This window comes from Triticum urartu, chromosome 4A (genome assembly GCF_056163025.1).
Source record: "Triticum urartu cultivar PI428250 chromosome 4A, HENAU_Tu73, whole genome shotgun sequence".
Lineage (NCBI taxonomy): Eukaryota > Viridiplantae > Streptophyta > Magnoliopsida > Poales > Poaceae > Triticum > Triticum urartu.
In genome coordinates, this window is record NC_141876.1 from 463,550,463 (window position 1) to 463,578,069 (window position 27,607).

At 43.8% G+C, this 27,607-nt stretch overlaps 2 protein-coding genes across 2 annotated transcripts; both read right to left on the reverse strand.

The window, feature by feature from the left end:
- Window positions 1–7,619: 7,619 nt before the first annotated feature.
- Window positions 7,620–11,729, reverse strand: LOC125552116 (organelle RRM domain-containing protein 6, chloroplastic). The gene is made up of 4 exons (XM_048715595.2): window positions 11,566–11,729; window positions 9,797–9,865; window positions 9,540–9,646; window positions 7,620–7,991 (listed from the first exon to the last, which is right to left on the reverse strand). Exons 1-4 carry the CDS (start codon window positions 11,645–11,647, stop codon window positions 7,935–7,937), a joined length of 315 nt encoding a protein of 104 aa, XP_048571552.2. The 5' UTR covers window positions 11,648–11,729; the 3' UTR covers window positions 7,620–7,934.
- Window positions 11,730–11,743: 14 nt separating this feature from the next.
- Window positions 11,744–12,468, reverse strand: LOC125552115 (histone H2B.1-like). The gene has a single exon (XM_048715594.2). The coding sequence runs from the start codon at window positions 12,375–12,377 to the stop codon at window positions 11,928–11,930; it is 450 nt and encodes a 149-aa protein (XP_048571551.1). The 5' UTR covers window positions 12,378–12,468; the 3' UTR covers window positions 11,744–11,927.
- Between the last annotated feature and the right edge of the window lie 15,139 nt (window positions 12,469–27,607).

Consider the following 27,607-nt stretch of genomic DNA (forward strand, 5'->3'; position numbering starts at 1 on the left):
AGATGAAATGGTTATTACGACGTGTTGGGTTTTATTGGCCGACAATGGTTAATGATTGCTTTCGGTATTATAAAGGGTGTGAAGCTTGTCAAAAGTTTGGTGATATTCAGTTGGCTCCCGCTACTATGTTACATCCTATTATCAAGCCATGGCCTTTTAGAGGTTGGGGATTAGACTTTATTGGAGAGATTCATCCTTCTTCTTTAAAGGGGCATCAGTTCATGTTGGTGGAGACTGATTATTTCATTAAATGATCTAAAGCAATACCACTCAAAAATATGACTCATATAGAGGTAATTCAATTCATAATTGAGTGCATTATTCATAGATTCGGCATTCCTCAAACATTAACTACAGACCAAGGTTCATCCTTTATGTCACATCAACTTAGAGAATTTGCTGAATCATATAAGATAAGTTGCTCAATTCCTCTCCATATTATGCCCAAGCCAATGGACAAGCTGAGTCTAGCAATAAAATATTAATCAAGCTCATCAAGAAGAAGATTGAGGATAATCCAAGGATATGGTATGAGCTATTGTCTGAAGCTTTGTGGGCTCACAGAATCTCGAGGCATGGTGCTACAAAGGTAACTCCGTATGAGCTCGTATATGGTCAAGAGGTTGTTTTACCAGTGGAAGTGAATTTGAATGCTTTGAGAATAGCCAAAGAAAATGATTTATCGGCGGTGGACTTCTATAACTTGATGATGGACAATATTGATGAAGTTGCTGATAAACGTTTGGCTGCTTTGAAGGCCATAGAGAGAGATAAGTTGAGGGTGGCAAGAGCTTACAATAAGAAGGTCAAGTTGAATACTTTTCAAGTTGGCGATCTCGTGCGGAAGGTGATTCTACCAATTGGTTTGAAAGACAGAAAATTCGGGAAGTGGTCTCCAAGTTGGGAAGGTCCTTTTACGATTACAAGAGTAGTTCCTGGAAACTCATATTTTGTGGAATTCATACAAGGGGCATTGTTACCTCGAGCTCTCAATGGAAAATATGTAAAGAAATACCACCCAAGTGTGTGGCAAGAAGCCTAGATAGGCAACGGCCGATAAATAACTATCGCCCTTAGCATAAACATGGTTGATATATACTTATCGTCCTAAGAACATATAAATGGCCGATGGAGTGTTGACATTATCCTTAGAACAAACTTGGTACAACTTATTTTTCGGCACGCTAGATATGCCAAAAACAGGGGGATATGTGTGGACGCTCAAAAGTGGCACAATCATAAAATTAGCTTAGGCTAATAAAGACTAATTCAAACTTAGGATTGAAGGTCACTCCGGATGGCTCTCTTTAAGAAGATCAAGATGGGTATGAAGATGGTCTAAAGCGGATCTCGGATGCAATAATCATGACAAGTTCAGAGATACTCATGTTGACATCAGATTAAATAATGGCGTGAAACTCAATTAAGATGGCCTTTAATGGAAATGTTTCAACAATAAAGTTGTGCATCTAGTCGAACCGGTTGATTTTGATATAAAAATCATCTTAATCTGAGGTCGTATGTAACCTGTGGAGACAAAACAAGGTCAAAAATAGAAGCTGCAAAGTCATTTCGGACCGACCGAGTTGATTTGATCGGTGAGACCGAGTTGGTCCGGAAAATTACCAGAGAGTTGGCAATGTTCACTCGGTGGGACCGAAGCAAACCAGTCGGTGAGACCGAGTTGATCCGAGAAATTACAGAAAGTTACAGAGAGTTGGCCACGTTCACTCGGTGGGACCGAAGCAAACCAGTCGGTGAGACCGAGATTGATCCATAAAATTGCCAAAGATTCCTGTCCGAGTTAGGTTAGGGTTTTTGATATTTTTGACAGAATTTTTAGTCCTTTTCTTGTACGGAAAGTCCAACCGCCTCATATATAGATGAGGGTGACGGCCGATTGAACAACACACAATCGCAAAAAACACACACACATATATATACTACTTTTTCATCTATGTTTTGTCTCTCCACCGTTTTTGCTTCCTCGTTCTTCGTTGTTCTTCATGTTGGAGAGCTGCGAATCCCGAGGCTCTAGGGGCGGTTGGACCGACCTAGGGCAGCCCATAGCCGCCGCACTCCCCGACGCGGTCCCTCCCGGGAGTGTGGTGTTTCGGGTCCTCAAAAGTTCTCTTCGGTTGTCTTGCGAATCACGCTTCTGGTGAGACTCCTTCGACGTGAGCTGCGGTGCATCACCCCCGGCGTCGAGGGTACACGTGACGTGTTCGTGTGCGAACACCTTGCTGCATTTTTGTTACAATTATCATTACTTGCTCGTTACAATTTATCTTCCTATCGAACTACTCCGCTATTTACAATTTCAGCACTTGTAGACAATATTTTACCGGAAACTACTTGTCATTTTCTTCTGCTCCTCGTTGGGTTTGACACTCTTACTTATCGAAAAGAGCTACAATTGATCCCCTATACTTCTGGGTCATCACTACTCTGTCTCCATTATTTTTCCATGCCTTCCTCATGAAAGTTTTGTTCTTGTGTCCCAAACCCTCCTTCTGACCGTGATCCCCCTCCACAACTACGTCATGGCTTGACCCAGAGTGTACGTCGATCTGCATGGTTTCTTGCATGGCCTCGGTACTCCTGCCAACAGGATCCTCCTCGGTACTGCGCCGGATTTGGGAAGCACTCATGGCCAGATGCATGGATGTGGGCCCCCGCTCGCCCACCGTTCCAACTGTACTGGGTGTGGCCGTCTCACTGTCCGTCACGTGCACTGTGGACAAGGTCTCTTTGGCTTTTCCTGCGTGATCCCCCTCCTCCCATCCCCAGTTCCAAGGAATCTTGGTTTGTCGGTGCTTGCCACCTTGTGCGGTAGCTCTTCTTGTTACTGTGATCGTTCGTGCTCGATCTATTAAAGGCGGCGGTGCTGCAAGTTGGTGCAGTTCACGATTGTTACGGATATTTCTGAAATTTGAAGGCCTCTGACTATCGATCCTCGTGTTCTTTTCAGTCTGCCGTGAAAATTCAGATGACGATCTCAGCCATGTTGAAATTTAACACTCTCATTCTCAGCTATTCCCTCTGTTCCAAAATAGATGACCCACTTTTATACTAACTTTAGTACAAAGTTGAGTCATCTATTTTGGATAGTACATAGTTACGGAAACACTATTTTGGGGATTTTCTTGTGCTTTCGCTTTCATTTCCCCTCCTACATGTTCGTTGTGTATCATTTTCATATTCTCTACGTATGTATGGGTATCTTACACAGGGCAGCCGTCCTGGACAAGCCGACCGCTGCTCGTTGCAATCTCACCAAGTTTATTATCTTGGGATCTGTAGCGAAAGCTATTCTAGTTAGGCATGTATCTACACCCTATATGAAAAAAATACAAAAAAAATCAGAAGTCTTTTTAGAATAAACTTGGCTTTCTTTTGCACTAGTATATAATTTTTCATGACTAAAAAACAGTGTTGACTTCAGGGAAAAAATATTTGCCATTATAGTTCACTATTCACACTATTTTGGCCGAAAATTTGTTTTGTTAAGAAGGGTTTTTCTTTTTGTGGAATTTTTCTTACAAGTACAATGAAAGGTAGCTTTATTTCAAAAAAATATTTCAGAAAATTTTGATTTTTTATTTAATTATTTTTTTCATATATAATGTAGATAAACCCAAAAACCAAACGTATAGGATGACTGCATGGGCTAGTAGGGCTATTTTGGTTAAATCGTAGCATGGCCCACATTGGTTAAATCAGTTGTTAACAAGAGTAAACACAGTCTGCAGCACTGTTCGTGTTGTTGCGACAGCATGGCTGCTTCTGCCATGGCGGCCCTGTTGTAACATGGGCAGTGATGCAATGGTGGTGCTTCTGTCGGACGAGGTCTGCTGCGACGGGGCAGGAGGGGGGTTTGAGTGCTTCGACGACAAGGCATTGCGATGGCAGCGGCACTAGTGTAGCAAGCTCACGGGCTAGCAACATCATCCGCGCCAGCGCTGCATACAAGGTCGGATACTACAATGCAACACGCATGGGGGGTCTAGCTTCGCTAGAGAGGACAATTGCACGGCAGAGGTCTAGAATTATATGGCTCCAGGATGGTGACGCTAGCTCCAAACTGTTCTACCTCGTGGCCAACGGTAGAAAAGTTAAGAATTTCATCCCTGCTCTCTCACATGAGGGAAACCTGATCACGGATCAAATTGGCAAGGAACGCATCTTCTACGATACTTACAAGGAGTTGCTGGGTACGATCACTGTCCGCGAGCACACTTTGGACCTAGACTTTCTAGGCATCACACCCTTGAACTTGGAGGATCAGACCATGATATTTACAGAGGAGGAGGTGTGGGCAACCATCAAGGAGATGCCCTCGGACCGTGCCCCGGGTCCGGACGGATTTATTGGTATTTTCTTCCAGAAAGCTTGGAGCATCATCAAGGATGATATTATGGCAGTGATTCACAAGATCTTCATGGATAATGGGCATGGCTTTGGCCCGCTCAACCAGACCTTGATTACTCTCATTCCCAAGAGGCCGGACGCCTGCCACGTTGGAGACTTCAGACCCATAACGTTGGTGCACAGTTTGCCCAAAATCTGCTCGAAACTTCTGTCCAAAAGGCTATGCCCTCGCATGTGTGAACTTATGCAAGCAAACCAATCGGCTTTCATAAAAGGGAGAAACTTGCATGACAACTTCGTGCTAGTTCGACAAGTGGCCAGATCCCTTCACCGTAGGAAGGCCAAGGGAGTTATGCTTAAGTTGGACATATCTCGTGCTTTCGACACCATAGCATGGCCCTTCCTTTTTGAAGTTCTCAGGGCCAAGGGATTCCCTGATCTTTGGCTTTCATGGATTGCAACCCTACTCACCACAGCTTCGTCTAGAGTGGTAGTAAATGGATATGCTGGGCCGAAATTCATGCATGCCCAAGGCCTCAAACAAGGCAATCCGATCTCTCCCCTTCTCTTTGTCATCGCCATGGATGTCCTGACATCGATCGTGTCTAAAGGCCAGGAGATGGGAGTCCTCAGTACGATGCCAGGCTGCTCCTCGATGCAAAGAATCTCGATATATGTTGATGATGTGGTGCTATTTATCCGGCCTTCTCTGCCTGATCTCCGGTTCGTCAAAGAGGCCATGCTCATCTTTGGGACAGCATCGGGACTAAAAATTAACTTTGCTAAACCTGCGGCAATTCTGATCGGCGAGGAGGAGGGAGACAAGGAACTTGTAGCAGCAGCCCTACCATGGAAGATGGACAAATTCCCATGCAAATACCTCGGGCTGCAGCTATCTATTTGGCAACTAACTCGAGCGGAGTGGCAACCGATCATGGACAACGTTTTGAACTTCCTCCCTGGATGGCAACGAGGACTTATTACTCGCGCGGGCCGGCTGGTTCTCGTTCATGACGTCGTTATGGCTAGGCCGACGCATCATCTTCTTGTGGCGGATGCACCAAAATGGGCTGTTGAGTGTGTGAACAAGAGATGTCGAGCCTTCTTCTGGGAAGGAACATAGCAGATTCATGGAGGGCAGTGCTTAGTCTCTTGGCAAAAGGTATGTAGACCTAAAGAGCTCGGCGGCCTCGGCATCATGGACCTAAAGAGACACGGTCTAGCTTTAAGACTGCGCTGGGAGTGGATGCGACGCACCGATCCTTCTAAACCATGGCACGGTCTGCCGATGACTTGCGACCCGCAAGTTCAGATAGCTTTCAACAGCTTGGTGCATTGGAGATTAGGATCTGGGGATAAGGTGCTATTTTGGAAGGACAGATGGATCGATGCGGCCTCGATCGATGATATTGCACCTGATGTCAAGAAACTGATTCGCACCCAAACCGTCAACAAGAGATTGGTGAAGGATGGATTGCTGAATCATAGATGGGCATCGGACATAGCAGGAGAGTTGTCCACTGATGGCCTAATCCAGCTGATCCGACTTTGGGAGATCATGTTGAACACGCAGCTCATCCCCAACCAGCAAGATGAGGCGATCTGGCCATGGAACAAACGCGGAGTCTACACTTCTGCTTCGGCTTATAAGATGCTCTTCATGGGAGCAATTAAGGCCGCTTTTGCCTGCTGGATCTGGAAGTGCTGGGCGCCTTTACCCATCAAAATCTTCATGTGGCTAGCTTTGCAATACCGTGTCTGGACTTCTGACCGTAGGCTGCGACATGGTCTGCAAGAACAAACTTCATCTTGCTTTCTTTGCGACCAAGAAGAGGACAACGTAGTCCACATTATGACTCAATGTGCCTACTCTAAGCAAGTATGGTTCACGACCTTCTCCAGGAGGAGGATAGATACACTAATCATACCCGATGGCAACAACACTCTGGAGACTTGGTGGGGTGCTGCTCGCAAACACATCCACAAAACACACCGTCGTGCTTTCGACTCACTTGTGAGCCTAGTTTGCTGGAGCATATGGAAACAAAGAAACAACCGAGTGTTCCGCGATAATTCCAGTTGGATGAGTGCCACGGAGCTAGTCACAAGGATTTTCGAAGAGCTACATTTGTGGACGCTCGCAGGAGGAAAAGGAGTTAGCGTGTGGTGTGAGTAGTAGTGTGAGATAGCAGGAGTAGGAGTGGAGTGTCCTTCATGCCTCAGACGACTTGTGGCTCTGATGCATCTAAACTCTTGTACATACGCTTTCTATCTTCTATCAAGCTATGGTACGCAATTTGCGTACTCTCAAAAAAAAACACGCATTGGGGGTGGCATTGAGCTAGGTCATGCTGCAACAGGCCGTCGGAGCTCCTGGTGCTGCACCAGGCGAAACTAAGTAAATCGATTCTCCCTCCCCCCCCCCCTCCTCCTCCCCCGCCCAACCATTCTAATCTCCCAAGTGCACCCGCCTTTCAAACAAATCCCTCGTGACATGACATGCAAAAAAAATTCATGGACTTGATTGTAGTTGCGTCTTTAGAGCAACTCTAGCAAAGTCATTATATCTCCAATCGCCATATGAGATGTGGAAGGCGCTCCATTACACTTCGGGTTTTGGAGACAGGGCGTTGAGCTCAGCCAGTGTTGCAACAGGCCGTCGAAACTCCGTGGTGCTGCAACAGGCGAAACTAAGTAAATCGTCTCTTTCTCTGCCCCCCCCCCTCCTCTCTCCCTCTCTCTCTCTCTCTCTCAACCATTCCGATCTCCCAAGCACGCCACCTTTCGAACAAATCTGACGTCTCGTGACGGTAGGCAAAATTTTCCATGGACTTGATTGTAGTTGCGTCTTTAGAGCAACTCTAGTAGAGTCATCATATCTCCGATCGCCATATGGGATACGGAGCGAGCTCCATTACACTCCAGGTTTTGGAGACACTTTTCAGTTGCCCACCCAACTCTCAACAAAATTCAAACGAAGCCAAAGCGCCAAATGTCTCCCCCAAACGGAAGCTCGGCTAATATTTTCTAAGTGCTTAACAACTACCCGAGTTCCTTCTGCTGTTACCAGAGCAGTCAATCACCAACGTGGCGGAAGGTTTTACAAGCATACAAAACGAAGCAAAAGACAGCAAAAAAACTGATACTGGAGCACTAGAACTGTACAGTTGCCCTGGTGCAGTTGTGGCATGTGCTCGCCCAATGAAAGCTGAGCAATCAGAGTCAAGGCAGAGATGAAGACCTTGAGCTTATTGAAACCAGATTTGACTGTAATAACCGTACTTCAGTTCACATTACTCCGGCGTGCTGAATTTAAGTACCAACACAAACAAATTTAGCTTACACAGTTCCGCTTTGTAGCAAATGAATATGTTCATGAAACATAACTGCTTCTAGCAACAACAACAAAAAAACAGATGGCTGTTTGGATAACATGCTAGGCATGCCGTCACTATTCGGTCCTGTTCTTGATAGCAAGATGCAAAGAGAGAAGTGCCTTCGGCGGTTCGGCCCAAAGACACATGTAGTTCAGCAACGGTGCAAATAAAAATCTGACCTATTGACTATCCGGTGCCGTGTTCCTTTGCCATCTCTGCAAAAATCAGTCTGCCGCGTAGAATCTGAAAAAAAAAAGATAAAATCAGTTTAGAAATTTAAAGTCCAAGCAAACGGTGCTGCAAACACACCAAATCAGGTAATATTGAAGCCGATGCCGGTTAGCATCATGCTCGAACAATGAAATTTGCACACGGTTGTCATTACAACAAATGGCTTTCACTGCTCAAATCCAAATAGTTTGGAGTGAGATGATGGTAATGTCAAGATAAAAGCATCACCTAATGGAAAAATGACAAGATCCAAGATGGCTGTCAATTTGGCAAATGTAAAGACAAGAATCTGAACACTGAACAGAGCAATTCCTGACTATTCTGATGCTATTTCCAAGAAAATGTGTTCCTCACAATTGCATCGAAAAGATAAACTACCTAATTTGCAGCATTTCCTGACTTGGTCACAAAAGGCCTAAAAAAATGCATTTTAGTAGCGAATGGTAGAAACCAGTCTACGACACTACTTAAAACACCTTTGATTATGACTTTCGTGGTCTGTTCACATAGTAAGTTTGCAAACTCGTGTTGTGGTTATACATGGGGTGTAATTTCTACAACTAAGGCTCTAGAGATGGCCACTTCTCTCTTTGGAGAATTCTCCAGGTAAATGCCTTGTCTAATGCAGTTCTTAGTTTAAGTGCCTATGAATAGAAAGCGGTAAAATGTAGCGACAAAACAGCTGAGGGAAATTGCGCCACTTAATATGTGAAATAGTAGATGAAAAGACAAAATAACCATGAATCACAAAACAAGTTAGTTTAACCAAATCTACCTGAAAAGGCGTTCTCACTAGTCAACAGAGAAAAACCAACGCATGCTTCATGTGAATAAACTAGAAAATGCTTTAGATAAAGAGCCAACTCTGTTACAACAAGAATGTATTAACCTTACATTATGTTGAAAACATTGTTAACAAGAGTAAACACAGAAACATGGCTTCTACCAGTCGACCTGACTGGTGGACCGACGTGGCCCAAATGCTGTATGTACACTTCTTGTCATCATTGGAAGATGGAAGATGGTAAAGGAAGGCTGACATAAGACCACTGTACATATTTAGTGAATTTAGAAATAATGTAGGTACCTCTTAACACATTGCAGGTCTAATTATTTTGTTACAGAAGTCAATACCCTTAAGCAGTATTCAGAAGAATGACCTATGGTTTTCTTGAGTACACCAGCATTGTCAGTTTTGGCGACAAATGACTAAACATGAGAGATTAGTTTTTTTTTATGAATGACCTCAAAGGTCCTGGTTATTTGATAAAAGCAATGTCACCAAGAGTTGTGGTTTATCACATTATCCCTAAGGTGTGTTTCTGTGCACTTTACTCTATTAACAAGGTGTCTTCACAAGGTAGTTTCAGTTGACAAAGGAAGGAGTATCAGCGGCAAAGAGTTATGGCTCCATTTTTTTCTCCAGTGGAACTTCAGCAGAGTTTCCTCTAGGGTAAATGGCAACCATGAATTCTCAGTTTATAAAATTATCAATGTGTCAGCACCAGCAAATGATGTTTGAAGGTTACACCCAAGATAGTAGGTGAGCAGTGTGCATACCCTTCCATCCATTGCCTTGATAGCTTTCTGTGCCTCCTCTTGTGATGAATATCTTACAAAACCAAATCCCTTCAGCCTTCCAGTTTGGTTGTCTCTCACTAACCGAACTATATTTGATAGAAACAGATAGCAGCATTAAACCAAAATATTTCCATGCAACTAACATAATAAGAACTTCAAGTATCAGTAGGAAACAATGACAAAGATTTACAATTCCATGTGGCAGCGTCACACAAGTTCAAAAATGGCATAGATACCTTCCTCAATGGCGCCAAATGGTGAGAAGACCTTTTTAAATTCTTCCTCCGTTGTGTAAAATGATAACCCTGACAAAAGAATCTAGAAGGATGAATAAATGTTACATGTTATATCTGCATTTACAGATTTAAAAGGCAGCAATGAGTTAAATTCTTGGCGCATAATTCCCTGTGAGCAGAATATGTAGAAAATCATTTCATAAATGGTACTCCCTCTGTTCCAAAATATACGACGTTTTTTGACACTATGACAGCGTCAAAAAACGTCTTATACTCCCTCCGTTCCGAATTACTTGTCTTAGATTTGTCTAGATACGGAGGTATCTAGCACTAAAATGAGTCTAGATACATCCGTATCTAGACAGATCCAAGACAAGTAATTCGGAACGGAGGGAGTATTTTGGTACAGATGGGGTCGAACATATATGGTGATCTTACAAATTAAAATGAAGAGGCAAACTGCATCACTATCACTATCTTTGTTGTGTATGTGTATCTCAGGTCCATGTCAACAATGTGCACCCCTCAACCACAACAATTTGCAGCAAGACAAACTAGAGATGAAAACTAAAATTGTCCATCGCAAACATTTCGTCCAAGATGATAAAGTGCCCCCCAAGTAGAATAGATACCAAATTTCAGGTGCTAAAATGGCAACAAGTTTTTGGCAGAAGCAACTTGCGGCTACAAATTGTACTAGCCATAGAGCAACAATTAGTTTTCATCGACACACATAATCAGTCGGCATGTGTGAAACATCGTCAGCACTAGAACAAGGAAAAGATAACGTTAGGCAAACCCATCCAGCCCGTGATAAAGTTCTCAAAAGATGGTATGAAGCATCCGTGGTGTTGCTATGTAACTGTCAAAGGAATCATATTCTAAAGCTCCTATATCAGTAGCAGGCTCGAAACATTCCCTGGCATGCTAAGGCCTCATTCGGTTTGAAGGATTTTTGTAGGAAAAACATAGGAACAAGGAGTCCGGAGGAAATTTTCCTATATATGCATTCGGTGTGTAGGAAATGCGTACAGGAATTTCATAGGAATACTACTCATTTCCAGTGTTTTTGGAGAAAACTACACATCCACTCAGGCCTGCTTTGGTTTGGAGGAATTTCATAGGAACTCTAGAGGATAGGATTCTTATAGGATTTTTTTTCTTTAGAGCACTTTGGTTCATAGGAATAGATTTCTATTCCTACATAGGATTGATTCCTATCCTTCACATTTCATAGGAAAATAAAAATGAGCCTAGACTCAATGAAAAAATTCCTTTGGTGTCAACCAAATGACATCTCGTTTCCTATTCCTAATCATAGGATTTGAGATACATGTCATCTCATTTCTTACAAAATTCTTATTCCTACAATAATCCTATCCTATGAACCAAAAGAGGCCTCAAAGCTCATTTTGCACGTAGGAACGAGGCAAGTCAAATCCTTAGGATGGCAAGTGCCATCCTATCAAATTTCTATACTACTAATTCCTACGTTTTGATTTCCTCCCAACCGAATGAGCCCTAAAGCTGATGTTCATGTTCATAAGGAAAAAAGGAAAGCAAAGGAGACCGTCACCACACCAACCAGTGCTCAATCCATCCACACCCAAACAACCCCAGTCATAGGCGAACAACACTCGAGCATGAACCAGAGGTCGCAGACAATAATCATCACCATACCTAATCACGCAGCACCAATTCATCGCATACAAGTGCCAAGCATTTATGCAAGCACAGGAACGGGGAGAATACAGAGGACGATTGCTTACTGCTCACAAATATCTCGGTGCTGAAGCCATGGGAACCCAGGTGCCGAGAGGCCAAACGCATCACCGTCCCTCCTCGAAACATCACCGGCAGCAGTGGCGGCAGCGGCAGCTCGAGCACCCAGCTCCTCAAACCCTAGATCCCCAATTATTTTGGCAGAATGACGCAACAGCTAGCAGATTGAGAAGTCACACACAACCTCTTCCATTAATTGAAATCAAAGCCGTCCATCACAACCTGACACGATTTACAAAGCAGGCGCGCTACCTACCTATAACGATACACATGGACACGACCGACGGCGACACAAAAGCTACTAGAAGAGAACACGGGGACGGAACCCTAGAGACACCGCGACGTAACCCTAGTTGCTGGTGAACTTGGTGACGGCCTTGGTGCCCTCGGAGACGGCGTGCTTGGCGAGCTCGCCGGGGAGGACGAGGCGGACGGAGGTCTGGATCTCCCTGGACGTGATGGTGGGCTTCTTGTTGTACCTGGCCAGCTTGGCCGCCTCGCCGGCGAGCTTCTCGAAGATGTCGTTGATGAAGGAGTTCATGATGGACATGGCCTTGGAGGAGATGCCGATGTCCGGGTGCACCTGCTTGAGCACCTTGAAGATGTAGATCTTGTAGGTCTCGACGCTCTTCTTGTTCTTCTTGCGGCCCTTCTTGTCGCCGCCCTCCTTGGCGGACTTGGACGCCGGCAGCCGCTTCTCCGCCTTGGGCTTCTTGCCGGCGGGGGTCTTCTCGGCCTTCTCGGCGACCTCGGCGGCCGGCTTCTTCTCCGCGGGCTTCTTCTCGGCCTTGGGCGCCATCGATCGGGATGGAGCTTGAGGTGTCGGGCTGGTGTGGAGGGAAATGGGCGAGTTGTTGCGAGGGAGACTTTTCTTTGGTGTGTTGTGGTGGAGCAGGGGAGGGGATTAATATAGAGGCGCGCGGTGGGAGGGGATTGGTGGAGAGGGGCGGGGCGCGGATCCGTGAGGTGGCACTTGTGTAGGCCATCGGATCCCGGGAGCGGGCTGTGCACGGTGGAGATGGGCGTGCCTTAATTTCCCGCAGGCTCGCATGGTTTCCAAACTCGGAAGGGGCGGGGTGACAAAATTGATGGCGGCCCCGCTCGTCGTATTTTTGCTTTCTTTCTGTTTTCTAAACGCACCCCTAAGCTATAGCTTTTTAGCAATTCCAACCGACCGACCAAACTGACCCGCGTTTTGTTTGTTTTTTATCTGTTTGGGTCGCTCGTCCGTTCGTCTGTGTTTCCTTTTTTATCTGGGTCCGTTGACCCGTCTAACGGGGCCGGCATTCTGTCGAACGTCTACTGGTGGCTCAGTCTTTCCTTGAACTGCCTCGAGCTCCCGCGCTCACAGCCCTACCTGGTCGAGCCCCGTGCCGGCAACGAAGCCACCTTGCTTGCGCGCTCGCGTGCTCCCAACGCCGTCCACTCGAGCCAGACCAGACTAAAGCACCTTTGCGACGGGGAGGAGCGGCTGGGTACGGATGTACGCGCCGCAGCCAGACCAAGGCTCATCCTCAAGTGTGGACGACGTCGTAGACCGCACCATGGCGAGTGTGGAGGCTCCTGACCGGCACCTGCGCCGCGGCCCCCGCGTCCTCCTGGAAGCACCGCGAGCCAACCAAGTCTTCGTGGAGCCTCGGCGTCGTGTGCCTCGAGCGGCAGGCCGGCCATGACCATCCGCCGGTGGTGCGCGTGGTGGTAGGACAACGATGACAGGCGCTTGGCCGCGCTGCACTCCCGCTTGTGCGCGTTGTGGGGCGTCAGCGGCGACGCTGTTGGGGAACGTAGTATTTCAAAAAAATTGCCTACAATAACGCAATATCTATCTAGGAGAAGCATAGCAACGAGCGGGGAGAGTGTGTCTACGTACTCTCGTAGAGCGAAAGCGGAAGCGTTTAGTAACGCGGTTGATGTAGTCGAACGTCTTCGCGATCCAACCGATCAAGTACCGAATGCACGGCACCTCCGCGATCAGCACACGTTCAGCTCGATGATATTGAGGAGCGCACTATTTAAAAAATCATACGATCACGCAAGATCTATCTAGGAGATGCATGGCAACGAGAAAGTAGAGTGTGTCTACATACCTTCGTGGACCGAAAGCGGAAATGTTAAGTAACGCGGTTGATGTAGTCGAACATCTTCGCGATCCAACCGATCAAGTACCGAACGCACGACACCTCCGTGATCTGCACACATTGAGCTCGGTGATGTCCCTCGAACTCTAGATCCAGCTGAGGCCGGGGGAGAGTTTCGTCAGCACGATGGTGATGATGAAGTTACCACTGCAGGGCTTCGCCTAAGCACTACGACAATACGACCGAGGTGGAAATCTGTGGAGAGGGCACCGCGCACGGCTAAGAAATCAACTTGTGTGTCTGTGGGTGCCCCCTGCCCACGTATATAAAGGAGGGAGGAAGAGGAGGTCGGCCTAGGAGGGGCGCGCCTATAGGGGGAGTCCGACTAGGATTCCCAATCCTACTTGGAGTCCCCTTCCTTTTCCAAGAGAGGAGAGAGGGGAGGAGTAGGAGAGGGAGAAGGAAAGAGAGGGGCGCCATCCCCTCCCTAGTCCAATTCGGACTTGCCATGGGGGGGGCGCGGCCACCCTTGAGGCCCTTCTCTCCTTTCCCGTATGGCCCATTAAGGCCCACTATTTCCCCCGTCGAATTCCCGTAACTCTCCGGTACTCCGAAAAATACCTGAATCACTTGGAACCTTTCTGATGTCCGAATATAGCCTTTCAATATATTGATCTTTACGTCTCGACCATTTTGAGACTCCTCATCATGTCCTGATCTCATCCGGGACTCCGAATAACCTTCGGTACATCAAATCACATAACTCATAATACAAATCGTCATCGAACGTTAAGCATGCGGACCCTGCGGGTTCGAGAACCATGTAGACATGACCGAGACACATCTCCGGTCAATAACCAATAGCGGAACCTGGATGCTCATATTGGCTCCTATATATTCTAAGAAGATCTTTATCGGTCAAACCGCATAACAGTATACGTTGTTCCCTTTGTCATCGATATGTTATTTGCCCGAGATTCGATCGTCGGTATCCTCATACCTAGTTCAATCTCATTACCGGCAAGTCTCTTTACTCGTTCCATAATGCATCATCCCGCAACTAACTCATTAGTCACATTGCTTGCAAGGCTTATAGTTATGTGTATTACCGAGAGGGCCCAGAGATACCTCTCCGACAATCGAAGTGACAAATCCTAATCTCGATCTATGCCAACTCAACAAACACCATTGGAGACACCTGTAGATCATATTTATAATCACCCAGTTACGTTATGACGTTTGATAGCACACAAGGTGTTCCTTCGGTATTCGGGAGTTGCATAATCTCATAGTCATAGAAACATGTATAAGTTATGAAGAAAGCAATAACAATAAACTAAACGATCATAGTGCTAAGCTAACGGATGGGTCATCTCAATCACATCATTCTCTAATGATGTGATCTCGTTTATCAAATGACAACTCATGTCTATGGTTACGAAACTTTAACCATCTTTGATTAACGAGCTAGTCAAGTAGAGGCATACTAGTGACACTCTGTTTGTCTATGTATTCACACATGTACTAAGTTTCCGGTTAATACAATTCTAGCATGAATAATAAACATTCATCATGATATAAGGAAATATAAATAACAACTTTATTATCGCCTCTAGGGCATATTTCCTTCAGTCTCCCACTTGCACTAGAGTCAATAATCTAGTTCACATCGCCATGTGATTTAACATCAATAGTTCACATCACCATGTGATTAGTTCACATCGCCATGTGACTAATAACCAAAGGGTTTTACTAGTGTCAATAATCTAGTTCACATCGCTATGTGATTAACACCCAAAGAGCACTAAGGTGTGATCATGTTTTGCTTGTGAGAGAAGCTTAGTCAATGGGTCTAACACATTCGGAGCCGCATGTATTTTGCAATTTGTCTATGTCTACAATGCTCTGCATGGAGCTACTCTAGCTAATTACTCCCACTTTCAATATTATCCAGATTGAGACTCAGAGTTATCCGAATCGGTGTAATAGCTTGCATCGGCGTAACGCTTTACAATGAACTCTTTATCACCTCCATAACCGAGAAATATCTCCTTAGTCTTCTAAGGATAATTTTGGCCGCTATCAAGTGATCCACTCCTGGATCAATATCGTACCCCCTTGCCAAACTCATGGCAAGGTACACAATAGGTTTGGTACACAACATAGCATACTTTATAGAACCTATGGCTGAGGCATAGGGAATGACTTCATTCTCTTTCTATTTTCTGCCGTGGTCGTGTTTTGAGTCTTACTCAACTTTACACCTTGCAATACAAGCAAGAACTCCTTCTTTGACTGTTCCATTTTGAACTACTTCAAAATCATGTCAAGGTATGTACTCATTGAAAAATCTTATCAAGCATCTTGATCTATCTCTATAGATCTTGATGCCCAATATGTAAGCACCTTCACCGAGGTCTTTCTTTGAAAAACTCCTTTCAAACACTCCTGTATGCTTTTCAGAAAATTCTACATCATTTCCGATCAACAATATGTCATCCACATATAATATCAGAAATGCTACAGAGCTCCCACTCACTTTCTTGTAAATACAGACTTCTCCAAAAGTCTGTATAAAACCATATGCTTTGATCACACTATCAAAGCGTATATTCCAACTCCGAGAGGCTTGCACCAGTCCATAAATGGATCGCTGGAGCTTGCACACTTTGTTAGTACCTCTTGGATCGACAAAACCTTCTGGTTGCATCATATACAACTCTTCTTTAAGATATCCATGAAGGAATACAGTTTTGACATCCATTTGCCCAATTTCAAAATCATAAAATGCGGTAATTGCTAACATGATTCGGACAGACTTAAGCATCGCTACGGGTGATAAGGTCTCATCATAGTCAACTCCTTGAACTTGTCGAAAACCTTTCGCAACAAGTCGAGCTTTGTAGACAGTAATATTACCGTCATCGTCAGTCTTCTTCTTGCAGATCCATTTATTCTCTATGGCTCACCGATCATCGGGCAAGTCAATCAAAGTCCATACCTTGTTTTCATACATGGATCATGTCTCAGATTTCATGGCCTCAAGCCATTTCACGGAATCTGGGCTCATCATCGCTTCCTCATAGTTCGTAGGTTCATTATGGTCTAGTAGCATGACTTCCAGAACAGGATTACCGCACCACTCTGGTGCGGACCGTACTCTGGTTGACCTGCGAGGTTCGGTAGTAACTTGATCTGAAGTTTCATGATCATCATCATTAGCTTCCTCACTAATTGATGCAGGAATCACTGGAACTCATTTATGTGATGAACTACTTTCCAATTCGGGGGAAGGTACAATTACCTTATCAAGTTCTACTTTCCTCCCACTCACTTATTTTGAGAGAAACTCCTTCTTTAGAAAGGATCCATTCTTAGCAACGAATATTTTGCCTTCGGATCTGTGATAGAAGGTGTACCCAACAGTTTCCTTTGGGTATCCTATGAAGACACATTTCTTCGATTTGGGTTCGAGATTATCAGGTTGAAGCTTTTTCACATAAGCATCGCCGCCCCAAACTTTAATAAACGACAACTTAGATTTCTTGCCAAACCACAGTTCATACAGTGTTGTCTCAACAGATTTAGACGGTGCCCTATTAAACGTGAATGCAGCTGTGTCTATGCATAACCCCAAAACGATAGTGGTAAATCGGTAAGAGACATCATAGATCACACCATATCTAATAAACTACGGTTATGACGTTCGAACACACCTTTACGCTGTGGTGTTCCAGGTGGCGTGAGTTGCGAAACCATTCTACATTGTTTCAAATGAAGACCAAACTCGTAACTCAAATATTTGCCTTTGTGATCAGATCGTAGAAACTTTATTTTCTTGTTACGATGATTTTCCACTTTACTCTGAAATTCTTTGAACTTTTCAAATGTTTCAGATTTATGTTTCATTAAGTAGATATACCCATATCTGCTCAAATCATCTGTGAAGCTCAGAAAATAATGATATGCGTCGCGAGCCTCAACATTCATCGGAACATATACATCAGTATGTATTATTTCCAATAAGTTAGTGGCTCGCTCCATTGTTCCAGAGAACATAGTCTTAGTCATCTTGCCCATGAGGCATGGTTCGCAAGTATCAAGTGATTCATAATCAAGTGATTCCAAAAGCCCATCGGCATGGAGTTTCTTCATGCGCTTTACACCAATATGACCTAAACGGCGGTGCCACAAATAAGTTGCACTATCATTATTAACTTTGCATCTTTTGCCTTCAATATTATGAATATGTGTATCGCTACGATCGAGATTCAATAAACCATTTATTTTAAGTATATGACCATAGAAGGTTTTATTCATGTAAACAGAACAACAATTATTCTTTGACTTAAATGAATAACCGTATTGCAATAAACATGATCCAATCATATTATGCTCAACGCAAACACTAAATAACATTTATTTAGGTTCAACACTAATCTCGAAGGTAGAGGTAGTATGCGATGGTGATCTTATCAACCTTGGAATCTCTTCCAACACACATCGTCACTTTGCCCTCAACTAGTCTCTGTTCATTTTGTAACTCCTGTTTCGAGTTACTAATCTTAGCAACTGAATCGGTATCAAATACCTAGGGGTTACTATGAACACTAGTAAAGTGCACATCAATAATCTGTATATCAAATATACCTTTGTTCACTTTGCCATCCTTCTTATCCGTCAAGTATTTAGGGTAGTTCCGCTTCCAGTGACCATTTCCTTTGCAGTAGAAGCACTTAGTTTCAGGCTCGAGTCTAGCTTTGGGCTTCTTCATGGGAGTGGCAATTTGCTTACCATTCTTCTTGAAGTTCCCTTTCTTTCCCTTGCCCTTATACTTGAAACTAGTGGTCTTGTCAACCATCAACACTTGATGCTTTTCTTGATTTCTACCTTCGCCGATTTCAGCATCGCGAAGAGCTCGGGGAATCGTTTTCGTCATCCCTTGCATATTATAGTTCATCACAAAGTTCCAGTAACTTGGTGATAGTGACTAGAGAACTCTGTCAATCACTATCTTATCTGGAAGATTAACTCCCACTTGATTCAAGCGATTTTAGTGCCCAGACATTCTGAGCACATGCTCATTGGTTGAGCTATTCTCCTCCATCTTGTAGGCAAAGTATTTGTCGGAGGTCTCATACCTCTTGACTTGGGCATGAGTCTGTAATACAAATTTCAGCTCTTGGAACATCTTGTATGTTCCATGGCGTTCAAAACGTTTTTGAAGTCCCGGTTCTAAGCCGTAAAGCATGGTGCACTAAACTATCAAGTAGTCATCATACCGAGCTTTGCCAAACGTTCATAACGTCTGCATCTGCTCCTGCAATAGGTCTGTCACCTAGCGGTGCATCAAGGACACAATTCTTCTGTGCAGCAATGAGGATAATCCTCAGATCACGGACCTAGTCTGCATCATTGCTACTATCATCTTTCAACTTATTTTTCTCTAGGAACATATCAAAGAATAAATCAGGGAGCTATACGCGAGCTATTGATCTACAACATAGATATGCAAAATACTATCAGGTACTAAGTTCATGATAAATTAAAGTTCAATTAATCATATTACTTAAGAACTCCCACTTAGATAGACATACCTCTAATCATCTAAGCGATCATGTGATCCACATCAACTAAACCATGTCCGATCATCACGTGAGATGGAGTAGTTTTCAATGGTGAACATCACTATGTTGATCATATCTACTATATGATTCACGCTCGACCTTTCGGTCTCAGTGCTCCGAGGCCATATCTGCATATGCTAGGCTAGTCAAGTTTAACCCGAGTATTCTGCTTGTGCAAAACTGGCTTGCACCCGTTGTATGTGAACGTAGAGCTTATCACACCCGATCATCACGTGGTGTGTCAGCACGAAGAACTGTCGCAACGGTGCATACTCAGGGAGAACACTTATACCTTGAAATTTTAGTAAGGGATCATCTCATAACGCTACCGTCGTACTAAGCAAAATAAGATGCATAAAAGATAAACATCACATGCAATCAAAATATGTGACATGATATGGCCATCATCATCTTGTGCTTTTGATCTTCATCTCCAAAGTATCCTCATGATCTCCATCGTCACCGGCATGACACCATGATCTCCATCATCTTGATATTTATCAACGTGTCATCACATGGTCGTCTTGCCAACTATTGCTTTTGCAACTATTGCTATCGCATAGCGATAAAGTAAAGCAATTATATGGCGCTTGCATCTTATGCAATAAAGAGACAACCATAAGGCTCCTGCCAGTTGCCGATAACTTTAACAAAACATGATCATCTCATACAACAATTTATATCTCGTCACGTCTTGACCATATCACATCACAACATGCCCTGCAAAAACAAGTTAGACGTCCTCTACTTTGTTGTTGCAAGTTTTACGTGGCTGCCACGGGCTTAGCAAGAAGCATTCTTACCTATGCATCAAAACCACAATGAGTTTTCGTCAAGTGTGCTATTTTAACCTTCAATAAGGACCGGGCGTAGTCACACTCGATTCAACTAAAGTTGGAGAAACAGACACCCACTAGCCACCTGTGTGTGAAGCACGGCGGTAGAACTAGTCTCATGAATGCGGTCATGTAATGTCGGTCTGGGCCGCTTCATCCAACAATATCGCCGAATCAAATTATGATATGCTGGTAAGCAGTATGACTATTATCGCCCACAACTCTTTGTGTTCTACTCGTGCATATAACATCTACGCATAGACCTAGCTCACATGCCACTGTTGGGGAACGCAGTATTTCAAAAAAAATCCCACGATCATGCAAGATCTATCTAAGAGATGCATAGCAACGAGAAGGGAGAGTGTGTATACATACCCTCGTAGACCGAAAGCGGAAGGGTTAAGTAACGCGGTTGATGTAGTCGAACGTCTTCGTGATCCAACCGATCAAGTATTGAATGCACGGCACCTCCGCGAGCTGCACACATTCAGCTCGGTGACATCCCTCGAACTCTAGATCAAGCTGAGGACAAGGGAGAGTTTCATCAGTATGACCGCGTGTTGACGGTGATGATGAAGTTACCGATGCAGGGCTTCACCTAAGCACTACAACAATATGACCGAGGTGGAAATCTGTGGAGGGGGGCACCACACACGGCTAAGAAATCAAGTTGTGTGTCTATGGGTGCCCCCTTGCCCGCGTATATAAAGGAGGGAGGAAGAGAAGGCCCGCCTAGGAGGGGCGCACTCATAGGGGGAGTCCAACTAGGATTCCCAATCCTAGTTGGGAGTCCTCTTCCTTTTCCAAGAGAGGAGAGAGGGAAGGAGTAGGAGAGGGAGAAGGAAAGAGAGGGGGGTGCCGCCCCTTCCCTAGTCCAATTCGGACTTGCCATGGGGGGGCCACCCCTTGAGGCCCTTCTCTCCTTTCCCGTATGGCCCATTAAGGCCCACTACTTCCCCCGGAGAATTCCCGTAACTCTCCGGTACTCCGAAAAATACCCAAATCACTCAGAACCTTTCCGATGTCCGAATATAGCCTTCCAATATATCAGTCTTTACGTCTTGACCATTTCGAGACTCCTCGTCATGTCCATGATCTCATCCGAGACTCCGAACAACCTTCGGTACATCAAATCACATAACTCATAATACAAATCATCATCGAACGTTAAGTGTGCGGGCCCTACGGGTTCGAGAACCATGTAGACATGACCGAGACACATCTCCGGTCAATAACCAATAGCGGAACCTAGATGCTCATATTGGCTCCTACATATTCTACGAAGATCTTTACGGTCAAACCGCATAACAGTATACGTTGTTCCCTTTGTCATCGATATGTTACTTGCCCGAGATTCGGTCGTCGGTATCCTCATACCTAGTTCAATCTCGTTACCGACAAGTCTCTTTACTCGTTCCGTAATGCATCATCTCGCAGGTAGTCACATTGCTTGCAAGGCTTATAGTGATGTGCATTACCGAGAGGGCCCAGAGATACCTCTCCGACAATCGGAGTGACAAATCATAATCTCGATCTATGCCAACTCAACAAACACCATTGGAGACACCTGTAGAGCATCTTTATAAACACCCAATTACGTTGTGACGTTTGATAGCACACAAGGTGTTCCTCCGGCATTCGGGAGTTGCGTAATCTCATAGTCATAGGAACATGTATAAGTTATGAAGAAAGCAATAGCAATAAAGTAAAAGATCATAGTGCTAAGCTAATGAATGGGTCATGTCAATCACATCATTATCTAATGATGTGATCCCGTTTATCAAATGACAACTCATGTATATGGTTAGGAAACTTTAACCATCTTTGATTAACGAGCTAGTCAAGTAAAGGCATACTAGTGACACTCTGTTTGTCTATGTATTCTCACATGTACTAAGTTTCCGGTTAATACAATTCTAGCTTGAATAATAAACATTCATCATGATATAAGGAAATATAAATAAAAACTTTATTATTGCCTCTAGGTCATATTTCCTTCAGATGACGCCCCTCGAACTCTTGATCCAATTGAGGCCGAGGGAGAGTTCCGTCAGCACAACGACATGGTGACGGTGATGATGAAGTTACCAACGCAGGGCTTCGCCTAAGCACTACAACAATATGACCGAGGTGTGTAACTGTGGAGGGGGGCACCGCACATGGCTAAAAGATCAACTTGTGTGTTCTAGGGTGCCCCCTGCCCCGTATATAAAGGAGGGAGGGGGAGGCCGGCCGGCCCTAGGGGCGCGCCCAAGGAGAGGGAGTCCTACTAGGATTACCAATCCTAGTAGGATTCCTCCACAAGGAAGAGGGGGGGAGGAAGGAGAGGGACTAGGAAAGGGGGGCGCCGCCCCCTTCCCTTGTTCAATTCGGACTGCAAGGGGGGGCGCACGGCCTACCCTGGCTGCCCTCCTCTCTCTCCAACAAGTCCCATTGTGGCCCATTAGTAACCCCGGGGGGTTCCGGTAACCCCTCCGGCACTCCATTTTTACCCGAAACTATCTGGAACACTTTCGGTGTACGAATAACATGGTCCAATATATCAATCTTTATGTCTCGACCATTTCGAGACTCCTCGTCATGTCCGTGATCTCGTGCGGGACTCCGAACAACCTTTGGTCATCAAATCACATAAACTCATAATACAAATCGTCATCGAACGTTAAGCGTGCGGACCCTACGGGTTCGAGAACAATGTAGACATGACCGAGACACATCTTCGGTCAATAACCAATAGCGGAACCTGGATGCTCATATTGGCTCCTACATATTCTACGAAGATCTTTATCAGTCAAACTGCAAAACAACATACATTGTTCCCTTTGTCATCGGTATGTTACTTGCCCGAGATTCGATCATCGGTATCATCATACCTAGTTCAATCTCGTTAACGACAAGCCTCTTTACTCATTCCGTAATGTATCATCCCATAACTAACTCATTAGTCACATTTCTTGCAAGGCTTATAGCGATGAGCATTACCGAGAGGGCCCAGAGATACCTCTCCGACATTCGAGTGACAAATCCTAATCTCGATCTATGCCAAGTCAACAAACACCATCGTAGACACCTGTAGAGCATCTTTATAATCACCCAGTTATGTTGTGACGTTTGATAGCACACAAGGCGTTCCTCTGGTATTCAGGAGTTGCATAATCTCATAGTCCGAGGAACATGTATATGTCATGAAGAAAGCAATAGAAAAACTAAATGATCATTATGCTAAGCTAACAGATGGGTCTTGTCCATCACATCATTCTCTAACGATGTGATCCCATTCATCAAATGACAACACATGTCTATGGCTAGGAAACTTAACCATCTTTGATTAACGAGCTAGTCAAGTAGAGGCACACTAGGGACACTCTGTTTGTCTATTTATCCACACATGTACTAAGTTTCCAGTTAATAAAATTCTAGCATGAATAATAAACATTTATCATGATATAAGGAAATAAAAATAACAACTTTATTATTGCCTCTAGGGCATATTTCCTTCAGTCTCCCACTTGCACTAGAGTCAGTAATCTAGATTACATAGTAATGATTCTAACACCCATGGAGTCTTGGGGTTGATCATGTTTTGCTCGTGAGAGAGGCTTAGTCAACGGGTCTGCAACATTCAGATCCGTATGTATCTTGCAAATCTCTATGTCTCCCTCCTTGACTTGATCACGGATGGAATTGAAGCGTCTCTTGATGTGCTTGGTTCTGTTGTGAAATCTGGATACCTTTGCCAAGGCAATTGCACCAGTATTGTCCCAAAAGATTTTCATTGGACCCGATGCACTAGGTATTACACCTAGATCGGATATGAACTCCTTCATCCAGATTCCTTCATTTGCTACTTCCAAAGTGCTACCTCTTGAGCACTGCGTTGGTTTTCCCTTGGAGAGGAAAGGGTGATGCAGCAAAGTAGCGTAAGTATTTCCCTCAGTTTTTGAGAACCAAGGTATCAATCTAGTAGGAGGCCACGCACGAGTCCCTCGCACCTACACAAACAAATAAACTCCTCGCAACCAACACAATAAAGGGGTTGTCAATCCCTTCACGGTCACTTACGAAAGTGAGATCTGATAGATATGATAAGATAATATTTTTGGTATTTTTATGATAAAGATGCAAAGTAAAGAAAGCAAAATAAACGGAAAAGGAAATAGCTTGTTTACGGAAGATTAATGAAAATAGACCCGGGGGCCATAGGTTTCACTAGTCTTCTCTCGAGAGCATAAGTATTATGGTGGGTAAACAAATTACTGTTGAGCAATTGATAAAATTGAGCATAGTTATGATAATATCTAGGTATGATCATGTATATAGGCATCACGTCCGAGACAAGTAGACCGACTCCTGCCTGCATCTACTACTATTACTCCACACATCGACTGCTATCCAGCATGCATCTAGAGTATTAAGTTCAAAAGAACAGAGTAACGCTTTAAGCAAGATGACATGATGTAGAGGGATAAACTCATGCAATATGAAATAAACCCCATCTTGTTATCCTCGATGGCAACAATACAATACGTGCCTTACTGCCCCTACTGTCACTGGTAAAGGACACCGCAAGATTGAACCCAAAGCCAAGCACTTCTCCCATTGCAAGAAAGATCAATCTAGTAGGCCAAACCAAACTGATAATTCGAAGAGACTTGCAAAGATATCTAGTCATACATAAAAGAATTCAGAGAAGATTCAAATATTGTTCATAGATAAACTTGATCATAAACCCACAATTCATCTATCTCAACAATCACACTGCAAAAGAAGATTACATCGAATAGATCTCCACAAGAGAGGGGGAGAACTTTGTATTGAGATCCAAAAAGAGATAAGAAGCCATCTAGCTAATAACTATGGACCTGAAGGTCTGAAGTAAACTACTCACACTTCATCAGAGAGGCTATGGTGTTGATGTAGAAGCCTTCTGTGATCGATGCCCCCTCCGGCGGAACTCCGGAAAAGGCCCCAAGATGGGATCTCACGGATACAGAAAGTTACGGTGGTGGAATTAGGGTTTTGGCTCCGTATCTGGTAGTTTGGGGGTACGTAGGTATATATAGGAGGAAGAAGTATGTCGGTGGAGCAACGTGGGCCCCATGAGGGTGGAGGGCGTGCCTGGGGGGGGGGGGTAGGCGCACCCCCTACCTCGTGCCCTCCTGGTTGCTTCTTGACGTAGGGTCCAAGTCCTCTAGATCATGTTCGTTCCGAAAATCACGTTCCCGAAGGTTTCATTCCGTTTGGACTCCATTTGATATTCTTTTTTTGCGAAACCCTGAAATAGGAAAAAAACATCAATTCTGGGCTGGGCCTCCGGTCAATAGGTTAGTCCCAAAAATAATATAAAAGTGTATAATAAAGCCCAATAATGTCCAAAACAGGATATAATATAGCATGTAACAATAAAAAATTATAGATACGTTGGAGACGTATCAAGCATCCCCAAGCTTAATTCATGCTCGTCCTCGAGTAGGTAAATGATAAAAACAGAATTTTTGATGTGGAATGCTACTTGGCATAATTTCAATGTAATTCTCTTAATTGTGGTATGAATATTCAGATCCGAAAGATTCAAGACAAAAGTTTAATATTGACACAGAAATAATAATACTTCAAGCATACTAACTAAGCAATTATGTCTTCTCAAAATAACATTGCCAAAGAAAGTTATCCCTACAAAATCATATAGTCTGGCTATGCTCTATCTTCACCACACAAAGTATTTAAATCATGCACAACCTCGATGGCAAGCCAAGCAATTGTCTCATACTTTTGGTGTTCTCAAACTTTTTCAATCTTCACGCAATACATGAGCGTGAGCCATGGACATAGCACTACATGTGGAATAGAATGGTGGTTGTGGAGAAGATAAAAAGGGAGAAGATAGTCTCACATCAACTAGGCGTATCAACGGGCTATGGAGATGCCCATTAATAGATATCAATGTGAGTGAGTAGGGATTGCCATGCAACGGATGCACTAGAGCTATAAGTATATGAAAGCTCAACAAAAAGAACTAAGTGGGTGTGCATCCAACTCGCTTGCTCACGAAGACCTAGGGCATTTTGAGGAAGCCCATCATTGGAATATACAAGCCAAGTTCTATAATGAAAAATTCCCACTAGTATATGAAAGTGATAACATAGGATACTCTCTATCATGAAGATCATGGTGCTACTTTGAAGCACAAGTGTGGTAAAAGGATAGTAGCATTGTCCCTTATCTCTTTTTCTCTCTCTCACACACATATATATATATATATATTATTTGGGCCTTTTCTCTTTTTTTATGGCCTCTTTTTTTTTCGTCCGGAGTCTCATCCCGACTTGTGGGGGAATCATAGTCTCCATCATCCTTTCATCACTTGGGACAATGCTCTATAATGATGATCATCACACTTTATTTACTTACAACTCAAGAATTACAACTCAATACTTAGAACAAGATATGACTCTATATGAATGCCTCCAGCGGTGTACCGGGATGTGCAATGATGCATGAGTGACATGTATGAAAGAATTATGAATGGTGGCTTTGCCACAAATACGATGTCAACTACATGATCATGCAAAGCAATATGACAATGATGGAGCGTGTCATAATAACGGAATGGTGGAAAGTTGCATGGCAATATATCTCGGAATGGCTATGGAAATGCCATAATAGGTAGGTATGGTGGCTGTTTTGAGGAAGGTATATGGTGGGTGTATGATACCGGTGAAAGGTGTGCGGTATTAGAGAGGCTAGCAATGGTGAAAGGGTGAGAGTGCGTATAATCCATGGACTCAACATTAGTCATAAAGAACTCATATATTTATTGCAAAAATCTATTAGTTATCGAAACAAAGTACTACGCGCATGCTCCTAGGGGGATAGATTGGTAGGAAAAGACCATCGCTCGTCCCCGACCGCCACTCATAAGGAAGACAATCAATAAATAAATCATGCTCCGACTTCATCACATAACGGTTCACCATACGTGCATGCTACGGGAATCACGAACTTCAACACAAGATTTTCTCAAATTCACAACTACTCAACTAGCACGACTCTAGTATTACCATCTCCAAATCTCAAAACAATTATCAAGTATCAAACTTCTCATAGTATTCAACACACTCATAAGAATTTTTTTATTAATCTTGAATGCCTAACATAATTAAAGCAAATTACCATGCTGTTTTGTAGGACTCTCAAAATAATCTAAGTAAAGCATGAGAGAACAATAGTTTTTATAAAACAAATCCACCATCGTGCCCTAAAAGATATAAATGAAGCATTAGAGCAAAAACTATATAACTCAAAAGATATAAGTGAAGCACATAGAGTATTCTAACAATTTCCGAATCATGCGTGTCTCTCTCAAAAGGTGTGTACAGCAAGGATGATTGTGGAAAACTAAAAAATAAAGACTCAAATAATACAAGACGCTCCAAGCAAAACACATATCATGTGGTAAATAAAAATATAGCTCCAAGTAAAGTTACC